Source organism: Leguminivora glycinivorella, chromosome 5 (genome assembly GCF_023078275.1).
Source record: "Leguminivora glycinivorella isolate SPB_JAAS2020 chromosome 5, LegGlyc_1.1, whole genome shotgun sequence".
NCBI lineage: Eukaryota > Metazoa > Arthropoda > Insecta > Lepidoptera > Tortricidae > Leguminivora > Leguminivora glycinivorella.
The window spans coordinates 22049008-22064375 of NC_062975.1; the positions used below are offsets into that span (position 1 = coordinate 22049008).

General features: G+C 38.4%; 1 protein-coding gene across 1 annotated transcript in view; it reads right to left on the reverse strand.

The window, feature by feature from the left end:
* The window catches only part of LOC125226346 (dual specificity testis-specific protein kinase 1), a 133013-nt gene that overhangs the window by 16347 nt on the left and 101298 nt on the right, over window positions 1-15368 (reverse strand). The window contains 1 exon segment of the mRNA XM_048130306.1: window positions 10304-10425. Within this exon segment, the coding sequence (XP_047986263.1) occupies window positions 10304-10425 (122 nt within the window).

A 15368-nucleotide genomic window follows, 5' to 3' on the forward strand; every position in this document is an offset into this window, starting at 1 on the left:
ATGAGAACGCGACACACAGTCGTCTTATATGGAAGTGAGTGCTGGGCCGCCAAGAAGAATGATGAGAGAAGTCTGCATGTGAATGAAATGAGAATGTTGCGATGGATGTGTGGTGTGACAAGACGGGATACGATTCGGAATAAGTATATAAGAGGAAGCCTGAGAGTAGCGCCAGTGACAGAGAAGGTGAGAGGAAGCAGTGCAATGGAGCTCCCTTTAGCGTAGCGGATCGTAAGTGGAAGCTTTCAGCTAGAGATCAGAAATAGTTACCTAATATTTATTATTTAAGTGCAGAAAGTACTTCTATTTTCTATTAAAGAAAACGTATATTTTAACAATTCATTATTCATTATTTTGCAATGTCGATTAGTCAATGAATCTATTGCCATTTTTTAAAGTCCAAGTATTTATAAAATATTTCACTTGCAAACAAAAATTGCAGCGGCTCAGTTGTGCAACGAGACAGTTCTTGTTGAGTAAGCATTTACTGCGTTATTAATGTCATTATGAAGCGATTATGAAGAGTGCATCACGCGACGCCAAGGAATGGTCAAGCATGCGATGCAACTATTGACATGCAATGGGTAGGATACATCTTGCTGTTGGATTGTTTCTCTGTGCTAATGTACTGCAGTTGACAGTTGGCCTCAAAAAAATTCACATGTAAAAAATAGTGATGGATGTGGAAAACTCTTCCAAAATTTTATGAATTTTATTCATTATCCAACAATTTTGACTCTCACTCTTCGGAGAGGGGATTTCTATTTTTTTATTTATTTATTTCAAAAAAACTTATGAAAAAGAAATAACGCAAGCGTTGCTTTCGGCTGGAAACGGCAAAATGCAAGCCGTGGAACCGGGCGCCCTGTCCACTCATGAAAGCGGTCCGTCGAAAATGAGCTTCGAGCGGCTGGTCTAAGCTGGAGCGAGGCCACGAGGGTCGCTGAAGATCGGAAGACGTGGCGCGAGCTTGTGAAGGCCCTTTGCACCTCTGGGGTGCCTTAGGACTACAACAACAACAAACAATTTTGACTGCTAATAAATCTTAATATCACTAGACACTGCGGGGTCTACCGGGTAGGTAGACTAGGTAGTGTTGTGGTTCTGGTGTTGACTAAGGTTGCCAGAGCTAACGGGGGAGCAGAGTGTAACTCCTCTCGAGTTGCAGGCGATTGTCGACGGAGACTGCGCACAAAATGCCGGCAGACGATCATAATTAATATAAAATATCAGCACTCTCCGTGTGACAAGCAATTAGTCAAAGATTTTACGCGGCGAAAGTGGAAATCCTTCCTAGGAAGTGTTAAACGAGGCACGAGGTGAAATGTACACGTCAAAAGTTACGTCATGAAGGGATGAGTTAATATAAAGACTGTACTGGGCTATTTTGGAGTTGTGTTGTGATCGTGAATGACAAAAATGTATTAAGATGGTCAATTGGTCACGTTAAACAAATTTCCCCTGATTTAAAATGTGTGGGCCCACATAAATCTCTGTTAATGCATGGTTGACAGTCAGGAATAAGATTCCAAAATATCTCGGTTGGTAGAACGTTGCCTCAATGTTGTTTTTTTAACGTTTTGCTTAAGACAAAAAAATCAATTCTATTTCTATATCAGGGCATTTTTAGAATTTGGGACCCCCAATTAGCGTAAGTTGTTAACAAAAAATAACTCTCTGTCAGTTATGTGACGATAATTAAGCAAGAAATTTCTATAAAAATATTGTTTTTGTCTTAGGTAATTACATAAACTTTAAGCGATAATTCTAAAGCGAACATTCAGAACGTGAAAAAAGTAAATTTTTAGACAGATTTTATAACATGCTTAATTGTCGTCACAAAACTGACAGTCAGTTAATTTTTGTTAACAACTTACACTAATTGGGGGGTACCAACTTCTGAAAATGCTCATAAAAAGTGGTTTCCTAACTACAAAAATATATATTTCGTTTTCAGGTCTATTAAGATCACTTTACACACCATTTGACGTCAGTTCAAAGTAAAATTCAAAAACAAGTAACTAAACTACAGAGCGATGTGGATTGTGAACAGTCTATGTACATTACTTGTCCCTGGTCATGAGAAAACACTTTAGATGGAATATGTAAAGTTTATGATATTCGGTTATGTTGGCAGATTTAACGCTGTTTTATAACTGAGACACGATCCGTACAGTTCCCTTTCTTGCGCTTGGCAGTTTTGCTTAAATATGCAAACTTGTAACCATTAGGGGAGACCGGGGATAGTTGACTAACTTTTGGCTTCAGCTCATATATCTGTGAATCAATTTAATGAAAATAATTGTTGTTACAGATAGAAGAACTATTCGGGTATCTAAATCCTTTGTTTTTGACACAAGTATTTGCCATTACAACACAGTCAATTTTTTAAACTCCTGACTCTTAGTCAACCTACCCCATCTCCGGGGTAAGTTGGCCATGACCATGAGCACGGGGAAGGTTGACCTAGGCGGTAATTAATGTAAATAAAGGAAATTAATAATTTACAATAAAAAACAAAAAAGTATACCTAATGTTAGTAACTTTTATTCAATTATAAGACACACAAACTTCAATCAAATCGGATGACGGAAAACACGTAATAGTGGCGAATTATTTCGACTTAGTCTACCTACCCCTATAGTCAACTAACCCCGGTCACCCCTACCTACTCACGTAACCCGCTTAAAATATTGTAAATATGTTTGAGTCTCACGAGAGTTTTATAGTTAAGAAGTAAGATATAAACCACCTATTAGACATAGGTATATATAATAGTATTTTATACAATCGTGTTATAATACAAAGCTTTTCAGTAGAGTACCAAGTTTAGGCCACGAAGCTTGCTGAGTGGCCTAATAGTACGGTACGAGAGTGAAAATCTTAATTATATCACTATTGTATACAATACTTTTTCTACGAGTCATCATCAATGGGCGGAAATATCATCATTCATGCAAGTTAAAATTAATGTTAATAGAGTCGTTCACCGTTGTATCAACATCGAATTACCTAGCAACCAATTGTTTGTAATAACCGTCTCTGATTGGCCGATGACGCGACAAATAAAAAATGTGTTTCAGATGCAGGAAAATTTGCCAGGTATCGTTAATTAGTATAGAAATTGTATGAAGTTCTATTTTTGAAATTATTACAGTTAACTAAAGTCAACTATAATGAGCTTATTATAATTGAGTCGCAACTGCCATAGAGTATCCAACACTGAAAAGTTAGCACTTATAGTCTAGTCTGTGGTGTCCTAATTGACAGATTACAGTCGACAAGTAGAAAAAGTATATTATGTACAAGCGAAGTCTGGTTATTCATGTTATTATGCGTACAAACCTTTCTATGTAATCTCTCTATTAAAAAAACGCATCAAAATCCGTTACATATTTCAACAAATCTAAGGATAGAAAGGGACGAACACACATCGAGAAGCGATTTTGTTTTATTCTATTTAGTGATGCTGATGGTAAAAATCGGAACTAAGGACCATCCTCAAAACTTTTCATAACATAGGAAGTGTACAAAAAGCCGTCATATTTTGACGGTTTTGAGCATCAAGGGAATTAAGTAACGATTACTGAATCAATTGTAGGCCGTTGCGTCACCCGAGCTCATATTTTGCGGTTAGCCGGGCGGGTCAGGCATACTCTATGATTCTCGTTGCTTGTCGAGTTGAACCAAAGTTACTGAGACCCGTAACAACTTTTGTGATAGAGTCGATGGAGAACAAAATGCTCGGCATACGTTCCAAGAAGAGTGTTTGAGACTAAGGGCCGGTTGCATCAAACCGTCTGTCACCGTTAAAGCGTTCGTTAAATATTATTGTATGGGAAGTTCCATAGACGTCTGCTGCGTGACGATGATGTGTCTGTCAAATGTGGTTGATGCAACTGGCCCTAAATCTTTTATGTACATATTATGCCGTTATTGCCTTATATATATATATGACCAAAACTACTTCGTCCCTCTGCTGGAAAAATACTTCCCCTCGCTTCCTCCATTGAACCCAATCGCGCCAATGTCAATCTGTATGTGTATAGAATACGTCCAAATCGTCCCAACTCCTTTTCAGCCCATTTTGGTTCATCGTTCAAGTATAGTATGCGGCAGCTATGACCAGCCCAGTCCCACTTAAGGTTAGCGACCTTGACATCTAAAGCGTTGATGAGACGTTAGGCTATGTTGGTGTGGCCGAAGTCTGAGCCAAACCCACTAAGCTTAGCGGCCTTGATACATACCGACTCGTACAGCAATGATGAGACGTTAGGCTACGCAAGTATGGTCAAAGTCTACTGGTTCCTCAATAGCCTAGCTCATGGTCGGTAAGCATCGGTAACGAAGTCGGAGGTGGCGCTCGGTTGGGAATCGGGTTGCAGCGTGAAATTGCATAAGTGCCGTCGTGTGAGGTAATTAAAAACCGACGATGATGAGGGGTTATCTTAGCGTGTATACTTATTTTGATTTATTTAGTTACAACAGAAAAACTGTTCCTCCTCAGAATTTTATTTGCCGAATGATGTGTTCAACATTATCCCTACTGCATTTAACTGCCCATAAGGCAGTACGTTATTTAACAATTTATTATTAAAGTAATGAAATACGCCACCAATAAATGTGAGCCTAATGAGACGAGTCTGATTACATGTTGTACGCACGAGAGCAATCTTCAAGGATTCATACAAAGACGAAAATTCAATTCAATTCAATTCAATTCAAATTATTTTATTGCATTAATCACATTACATAATTAGGTGGTACAATAGATAGTGCGGTATACATGTGACACCCTGCAAGGGCACAGCAATATACTTAAAACTAACATGCACATACATTATTTTTAATGTAAGGGAGAGAGCCATCAACATTTTCACTCCTCGTTTGTGTCTTCAAAATACTCGTTTAAATTATAGTAACATTTTTGAATTAAATATACTTTTAAGCGTTTTTTAAAGAGTGGCAGTTTTTCTATACTTCTGATCGAATTTGGTAGGTGATTGTAAATTTTTATAACCATATACGGGGGGCTTGACGTAACTATTTTTAATGTTGAGAGGGGCAATTTCAGTTTGTTTAAGTCGCGATTATTTCTTTTCATTTTTGATGTGGTCGGAGTAAATAAATTCATTTGATTTCTTACAAATTTACATGATTCCAAAATGTACATGGAAGTGAGGGTCAACGTTTGAAGTTCCCAGAAGTGGTGCCTGCATGACTCTTTATAGGATGTGCCATTTTTAATCAAAAGTGTAATTAATTATTGTCGGTTGTCAATAAATCGATATTTCCATAAATATGAGATCGAGATTATTGGTAACCGACAATCGGTACCTTTTGATTGAAAATGTCACAAATATGTGGGAAAGCAAAATAACTAATTTAAAGTTCTCTACTACTCTTGCAAATGCAAGTCCATGTCATTGTACTATACCTATTACAGGTGTAAGTTTGATGACAGTGCAATTTTTGGTAACAACGTTATGTTAAATTTAATGCCGGTGGAACTCTGTAATAAGACAACGCAAACTACATTATTTGGGTTTGTTAGAAAGAAATCTCATTAGAACTGTTACTGTCTCATTAGTCGTTTCTTGCTTGTTGTAAGAAAAGTCGATTTCCCAGAACTTTCGTTCTAAATTACCTCTAGAAGCCTGTTCCATATAACTTCTCGAAACGGAATGAATATCGTATCTTTAGACTAGTTCGGACTTTTACCAGGATTAATATAGATACAGCCGTGATATATGGTAGAAATCTGTCTACGATACAGACGGGCGGAGAGAAAATCTAATAAGTGTATTCTCGGCCAGACGCGGGTAATTTTTCTGGAACAATATCTAATAAGAAAATGGAAACACCAATCCAACTCAATATTTAATTTACGAGCAAACAAAAGAAAGTTTATTAACAAAGCTGCAGCAAATAAAGTTATTTTCAAATAAAAGCGAATCGTTTGTGTTCAACCCATACGGCGTTGAAACCGAAAAATGACTTTTAATATGAGTTCGCGGATACGCCATTTAGATTTTTAAGTATGGAGAAACATTCAATACTTTATAATCTTTTTAGTGTGCTAAAAATAAAAAAAATCAAACTTATTTTTAAAAGTAGCTGAACTGAAATGCTGGTCAGAGGAGAACCGCTTTTACAGTTTAATTTTTTGCCTTGTAGGTATTAAAGCCATAACAGGTCATCGAATGTTGAATAATTTTATGATTTTGTTTATACTTACTCGAAATTATTACAAGATCCAATGTAGGTCCTTTTTCAGATATACAGTTACTCGCAGTACCAAGACCTGTCGGTTGAACTTGTTTGATGAGCATCGTTTTCAAGCACGATCGCATCCTAAGTAAACAAGCAGTACCCATATTTGTGAAAAGCACCCAAGCAGCTAATGAGAGAAGAAATGTTGATTTCTGAATCATTGTTTGCAGTTTATTAACTCAAAAACTGAATACCAAATCTGAAGTTTTTGACAAAATACGAAAACGTCTCGTCTCAATCTTACTGTTCGTCAATATAAATGACTAGAGTAATTGTTGATATTACTTCAACAGTGACATTAGAAGCCTCGCGAAAAGAATCAGAGATCAAAGCAGGATCAAAGCAGTTCCAACAAGGAGTAAATAGGTACAAGTGCCTATCTACATCACGCCAAACATCTTTGATTAGAGCTTGATTTCTGAAAGAGCTTCTTCTGTCTATTGGCAAGAGTATGTATAGCTGATGATTCAGCCTGATGTCTGAAGTATTGTATGATGAAGTGAACATGAGTGTTGAAGTGTTGTGATGGATGGATGGTATTCACCTTAGTAAATACTGTTTTAGATGGTAGTAATTTTTTGTATGATAAATGACATACATATATAACAAAGAAGATATTCAACAGTGGTTGTATGAAGGCTAATAAGTTAGATGACAGCATTCCATCGCAAACTGGTATAATTATAAAAGTACACCTACTATCACAGGCTAAAAACTTGCTCCATAAAGCCTAATTGCTGTGTAATATCTTAATGGTTATTAAGAGAAGTAGTCTCATTTTAAAATGCGAAGATTATCTGGATTAATACCGGTCTTGGCACTAATTTCAATTATATTTTTGCGTTACGCTTTAGGTACACTCGACAGGTTTTTTCTGATTGCAGCGACATAGATATGCGCTTAAATTTGAGATCTATTTTTTTATAGGTAGTTATTTAGGAGCACATGATCGCGACATGGATCACACATCTTTTTCTAATGACGGGTAATCCATCTCGCGCCAATCATGTGCTAGCCCTGCGGTAAGAAGTACCCAAGAAACTAAAGATTTTGAACGTGTAGTGGATATCAACATTTATATTTACCACATATTTATTTACATAATTTCTGCTGATCTGCTCTTACGCCAATCATATGATTGTTTATCATTTAACAATATTTAGTATGAAAACCACATTTTTGCAGAAAATACTCAATATGCTGAACGTAAATTACGTATAAGAATAAGTTAAAAATTTAATATTATTTACATGACAATGAGTTTAGATACTTTAGATACGGCCAATAAAATGCTAATTTCCTGGGAAGCAAATAAATATTAAATATACATAATACAATAACCATAAAAGGTAGGAATATTAACTTACATTCAGCAGTGCTGACTCAGCAATCAAGCTGTGAATACAGACAAAGTGCCAAAATACACACCATGTACAGGCAATAAAGTTCTTTATATATATATTTATTGGCTGTACTTATCAAAGGTTTGTTGCCGACTGTACATAAAATAAGTAACAAAACTCATTCATTGTAGGTTGTTAATGTTGTTTTCGTGGAATGAATTGCGAGACAGAATTTTATTTTGGGGCCCGTCTGAACCTACGTCGCCCTAATTGACAGATCTGTTTCAATATCAGATTTGTCGTGTTGCTAACTGTATGTCTATCCTGAAAAGCAGCGCGATCCATCATTCTATTACACAATTCGAAAATATCCTACAAATCCAGAGATTCATTTTCACAGCTCAGTACTAAGTAACAGTACCTCTAGATCACGTGCAATTGTCACAAATCTGAAGCTTTCTTATTTATTGGCCAAAGTAACGTAACTTCGCTTAGCCCAGCGGCCTGAAATGTCATGCTTTCCGGCCGGAGGACAGAAAAAGACTTTTTCTCAAACATGCAATGAAATATTGTCTTTACGTTCCTTAAAATGGGCTGGGAAGAATCGCTTTTTGAGCGCAACAACTCGAGAGGACTGTAAAGGGATTTCATATTATTTTTTAGGCCTAGGCCTGCAAAGTAACTTTTTTTTTTAAATATTGTCCTTTAGAGCATTTTTTTTATTTCATTGTATGTTTGAGAAAAGCACTATACATGCCTCGGCGTGAAAACGGATTACCCACTTGGCCGGAAATCCTCCCGGCCTCTGATGTAATGTACTATTACATTTCAAAATACGTTACTCTCTTCTAATGTACTATCGTACATTACTACAGAGGCCCTCGCTCGCACGCTCGCTCGGCCGTATATACCCACTTGGCCGGAAATCGAAAAAAATTTTTTTTGTATGAAAACGCACCCAAAATCATTTTCCCGGCCTCTGATGTAATGTACTATTACATTTCAAAATACGTTACTCTCTTCTAATGTACTAGCTTCTTCCCGCGGCTCCGCAAGCGTGCTAAAAGTAGTATTTTCGAAATAGTACATTACTACAGAGGCCGGGACAAAGGGGGTTGCCGGCCGAAGACAATACCTGCAAGAACAATTATAAGGCACATACGAGGGCCGATTGATAATATACTTTGACCAACGCTTCTCTATTGCCATAATTCCGTTTTTATAGAAGATAGCCACTTTTACAAATTTGGAAACAAATGGAAATCTGAGGATTTTTTCTTATATAAGTGGGGTCTTTCTTGTTCGGCTACATCGGTAAATGACACCTCTAGCATCCCAAAAAACGGTTGAAATTTCTTTGCCAGCAGCCAAGGTCAAGTCTCATCGACCCCTTTAGAAACATTCACTCGGTGTTTTTCATTGAGCACAAAGCCGCCTTATGCAGTATATTAAAAACACGTTCTAACGAAATATTTACAAGCTATCTCCCGAAGTATGTATAGTGTATCTAACAAAAGTTTTTTATTTTATTATTTTTTTTAATATTGTTTTTTCTCAAACTTTTATATATTTAGATTAAAACACATGGTAGACTCATATTATTCAAGACGCATGCCTGTGGGCCTAGCATATATTTGCCGCGAGAGTATGTCGCCGCGAGATAGATCACACGTCTTATTCTAACTGTATTAGTGACATAAAGACGGGTAGTATGAAATAAATAAAGTCTACTGAAAATAGTAACTTTGGATGGCTGTATCTCCTAAACGGTGAATCGAATTTTCGTTCCCCTATAATATTTATTTATTTATTTTATTTATTATTTATATTGAGAAATAATATTTGATACCCCGTATACGCTTATAAAAAAACAACAAAAGTTAAAGGGAAAAAAAAATAACTTTTTTTAAAAAAAACGCACTATAAAAAATTTTTATATACCCACTTGGCCGGAAATCCTCATTTTCCCGGCCTCTGATGTAATGTACTATTTTGCAACGAGTCACTAGTTACTTTTTGATATCTATTAACTTAGGATACTTTGATTATGTCCGATAGCTGCATCATCGCCATCAAAGTGTTCAGATGTTTCGGAGGGGCCGACCGTACAGCTGCGTTCGTGGCCCACAAAGTGGTCTCGCCGGAAGATCAGCGCTGACCCCTGGATCTATGCTGAGGCGGGACCATTTCGTTGTAAACCCGTCATACATTTTTTAATATTAATTGTAATATTTATGTAGATAATTATGTGTTTACCATGAATAAACTATTGAATCTTGAATCTTGATAACACCGTTTGATTTTGAGAAATAATTGTTTTTTTTTTTTTAAATACTTATAACTCTGAAAGTAGGCGAAATCCAGAAAAGTGTATATTTATGACATTTTACTCTTCTAACATGATGAGGAATCATCATCATCATCATCATTATTAAGAGGGCCTCGCCCTCTGTCGTTGCAGCATTTTCCAATCGTGCCTATTCTCGCGCGGCCTTCGTCTTGACTTCTTGGTATGTGTGGCTACAGCACCATTCCTTAACTTGCGCCATGTATGGCTTTCTAGGTCTTCCTCTGCCTCTCTTCGCCTCGATTTTTCCCTCCAGGATGGTAATGTTGAGTCCTTCGATGTGGAATACCCTGTTAAAATTATTCGGTTTCCTTATGTTACACCGTGTTTATGTACTCACCCGAGTATGTTAGGATGTTTCAGTTTGTTCATGAGCTGCACTTCGCGCAGCATGTTGGGCCGGTTGGCCCGCTGCTGGTTCATCTTCAGCACCATCACCTTGCCCGACGTTTTGTGGGTGACCTGCAACAACAAAATAAAGATGTCAGTAAATGTGATTGTCAAAAACTACGGGCATTTTCAAAAATTGGGACCCAAAATTTGTAAAAGTTGACAAAAATTAACTAGATGTCAGTTTTGTACACATACATACATACAATCACGCCTGTATCCCATAAAGGGGTAGGCAGAACACATGAAACTACTAAAGCTTCAGTGCCACTCTTGGCAAATAAGGGGTTGAAAGAAAACGAAACTGTGACATTGCAGTGACAGGTTGCCAGCCTCTCGCCTACGCCACAATTTAACCCATATCCCACAGTCGCCTTCTACGACACCCACAGGAAGAAAGGGGGTGGTGAAATTCTTAACCCGTCACCACACGGAAAAATCAGTCAGTTTTGTGACGCCAATTAAGCATGAAATTTCAATAAAAATATTGCTTTTGTTTTGTGTTAATTACAAAAACTATAAGAACATGACAACATTGTAACACTTTTAAGTTCTCGCGCTTTGTACACATATTTAAAGTCACATACAGGTCGAACTTCAGTCTTACAAATTTCTGGTGTAGAAAAGAATAAATCTAAATATTATTTGAAATTAGGTCAAACATTAACGCAATCACGATCAAAGTCCCGACATCTTTCGAGATTACACGTTTCATTGTTCTAGAAATTGGTGAGCTGCGACCGCTGGCTTGTTCCCAAGAGACCAATTCGAACTCATATTTATAAGTCAAAATGGAATAAAACTGAGCTGTACAACGCCGTGGCTTGTGTGGACGACGATCGCGCGTCCACCGCCGTCGCGTCGCATCCCTATTGCATCGACGTCGCCTACCTAAGGCACCGGCCACACCAGACCGTCGCGTGTCTCGGGGCGCGCAACGGGCGTCCGCGCCACGCCACCTGAGTGTAATTCAAAAAGCGTCTCCTCAGTACATTTTGTATAGGAAGGACGTAAGGCGCGCCACCAAGCGGCGCGGCGCGCGCCCCGCCGCTGCCACGCCACCTGGGGCGCGTCTTACGTCTTTCCTATACAAAATGTACTGAGGAGACGTTTTTTGAATTACACTGAAGCGGCGTGGCGCGGACGCCCGTTGCGCGCCCCGAGACACGCGACGCATAAGTGGGAACGCTGCCTAAGGGACCGTCCCCACTCAAGAGACGCATGTCCTGAGGCGCGGAACGGACGTCCTCGCCACGCCGCCTGAATGTAATTTAAAAAACGTATCCTCAGTACATTTTGTATAGGAAGGACACGCAAGGACGCGCAAGAGACGTCTCTTGGCGCGCTCCAGGCGGCGCGGCGCGCGCCAAGCGACACAAGACTATGTGTGGCTCTGCGGAACCGGTGAATTCGGGTCTACGGATTGCCACACCGAGTAGAGCGCTCTACGTGTCTCGCCTGAACTACTCCGCCACGGCTGACGAGGTGGTGGACTACGTTCGTCGGAAGACTGGCTACACGCTGAGGGTGCAACAGCTGCAGTCACGTCACTATGTGCACTTCAGCTCGTTCGTTGTGCGCGTGCCGCGGCCGCTGCAGGACACCATCGCGTGCGCAGACTTCTGGCCGAAAGGTGTGGTTTTTCGGCGGTTCCGGGGCAACCTGCCAAATCCCACACCGGGGCAAACGACACAACGGAGCCACGCTGTGACGTCATCGCCCAAATCAATTGTTTAATAATTTTTTTAAATTTGGTCTCTTTATTTTTTCTCTTTTTTGTTATCTAAGTTTCGTGACGCATTGGTTTTACTGTAATGTCATGTAAACATGTTTTTACTAATAAATAATAATAATAGGGATGTGACGACCCCATCGCCCATTGGTTTAACCAAAAGTTGAGGGCATCATGGCGAGCTGTTGGGGAACAGCGACCCCATAAAGTTCTGTTACCCGTAAGGCGGGTGGGTGGGACAGTACTCTCTACCTCTGGCTTGCCTTGGCTGGACGTCTAGAGTGGAGTCGTTATACAAAAGGAAAATTTGCATAAGAGAGTTTGTTTGACAGCCATTGGGCAGAAAGCGGTGTACACCTTCGACATCCTTGAGTTCTCAACCGGTGTTGTTGAGCCATCTTATGTCGCTTTTTTGGGGGCCCATCTTGTAACCGTCTGCCACATTGGATACCATTTTATTAGGCAGGCGTCCGGTTTTTTATCCATAGCCCAGTATTTAATCCATCACCTTCATCAAAATAGCCCAGTTCATTTTGATTCCATTAACTCTCAAATATTATTGTCCCATGATACGGGTAGGGCAGCATCCGCTCGGTGTACCCCTTTTTCATTAAAGTGATGGTGACTCTACGCGTTGGCTTCGGCCCCGCGCACGCCTTACGCACTATTGTGTGAGGAAAGACATACAAATAATAATAATAATGATAACAAAATGACATCATTTTGGCATAAATTAGTTTGAATGCCGAGAGCCATAAAACGGAGCAGATTGTTTAAATTACTTTAACGAAGTTACTTATATGTTTGTGTAACCACAAACCAAGAGGCTCATCTGTAACAATTATTGCAATAGGTACTAGATTCTTCAGTACAGATGGTGTTTTTTTTACGCACTAGTGCGAAAGTGGTTCATTAATGCCAGGTCGAAACTTAAGGCTCATCTGTACTGAAAAACGTCGTACGATACACGTGCGAAAAGGAAATTCGTAACTCGTGTCGATTTAAAATTTATCGCCACTCGTTTCGAACTTCCTTTTTTACGCACTTGTATCGTAATGTACTATTGTGTGCATATTTATATACGTATATCAATATAACATTATGTTGCGCCGACCCCAAATTCATGGGATGAAGGCAAGCGGATCATTTTTCTCGATGATGATGATGATGATAATGATAAGATTATGTTCATTTAAATAACATAGGAATAAAATTGAACAATGTATTTAAATAATCAAAAAGGTGAAATAAAAAAATCTTATTTCAACAACACCAAACAATATTTCATTATTGAACTTGATTTTACATCTATCTACGTAGGTCGAATAGTAATACTGTAAAATAAAAGCTTATAATTGGTCCTTAACTAAGCAACTCTTCTCTCTTAAAAACTATTAGATATTCATTAGTTTCTTATTGCATTTAAGAACTGCCACGCCACCATTAAACGTATAGTCTAATGTCATCCAATACTATCTACGTCTATTCCTCTTACAACTCGCAGTCCGATCTCGTTTCTAGATTTCCACTATACCGCTCGGCAACGCCGTTCTGCGATGGTGTTCTGTACCTCTACCACGAGATTTGACGTACTAAAATACATTTAGAACTGGAAAAGGGTGTGACTTAAACTCACAGTCTCTGGACATTTCAAATCTTCTGCCAACAACTCAGTTACTGAGCCCCCAAAACTTCAATCAAGTCAGCGAAATTTCCACCATATTGGTCAATACAATTGGGAGTGTAGCGACGTCTGTGAAGGGCATTGTACCTAAACGGTAACTGGGGTTCCAAGACTTCCAAGTCACTTTGATATTTCCCGAGTTACGATGCGCTCACAATGTTAAATGGTTGAAATGGTGGCAGATCGCTGGTGTATACCAGCGATCTGCCACCATTTCAACCATTTTGATCTGAAGAACCTTTCCTTAAAGTTAACGGAATTCAATAAAAACAGGGTATACACCCTGATCAAATACAATTAATTTCTCTAAGAAACATGCATCTTATTAACTTATACGATTATCGAGTTTTTAAAATAATTAAGATAATTACTGAGCACGTGTGTGACAGCCTTTACCAATTCCTAATGTTATTTGTTTTGAAATGTGCCGTCAATCACTTCACTTGACACTAACTTGAATGTAATTCTTAAGGGTCTCTCACACTAATAAATTCATTTATTATCTATGAAAACGCTGAAAATTTTTTTTGCGAATCTAACAAAAATTTATATACAGGACGGTTCCTGATAATGAACCTAACGACGTGTCGAATTTAACGGAAAACAAAAAAAAACACGGTGTATAAATCCAGAGGCCGTGAGTCAAAGTCTCACCCAAGGCATTATTTATACAGTTTTAATTCTAAGTCTAGTGGCATCGATTGCAGATGTTTCCGTCTTTCAAAAGAGCTGTTCACGTTTTCCTTATAATAAACGTAATTACAAGCTTTTATTCAACTTGCCTTGTTAGTATGTTAGTGTGCGTCAAAAGTCAAAACGTAGAAGCTAAATTTGACCCACTTCCCGGTTTCTGATTGAGCTGAAATTTTGAATACATATGTAAATCACGTGACAATGCAATATTATGGTATCATAGAGCTGATCTGATGATGGAGCAGAAAGGTGGTCATAGGAATGTTATGGAACGTCGTATCCCCATTAGGGTATGCAAACCGGTTAACCGGTTAACCGAAAAACCGGTTAACCGAGACATTTTAGCCTCTCTTAAAAACCGGTTTTCAAAGTCTGTAACCGGTTAATAACCGAAACTATATTTATTTCCCAAAATGACCAAATTTAGGCATAAAAAAGGGTCAAAAGTACGTAATTCTTCAATGTTTTGTAACAATAATGATTTATTTATTACTTTTCATTGACAACATTACGCACCTGCACTGAATTTCTTAAAGAAGTCATAGTATAATCATGATTTTATAATCTAACTAAACGTGAAGATTAAACAACAGTCCCGAGTCCACTCAAATATACATTTTATACAGTATAGTCCGGTTAGTATTACGACTCCGCATATACCTAACGTCTAACCGCTTACAATAACCGAATAACGGAAGCACAGGTATTTGTTTGGTTTTCATATGTGATAAATATCTTATACTTTTAAACGAGCAATTCTTGTATATTTATTTATATATACCGACGATCTCGGAAACCGCTCTAACGATTTCGCTGAAATTTGTTATGTGGGGGTTTTCGGGGGTGAAAAATCGATCTAGCGTAGCCTTAGATCCCGGAAAACGCGAAGTAAACGTAAAATATGGT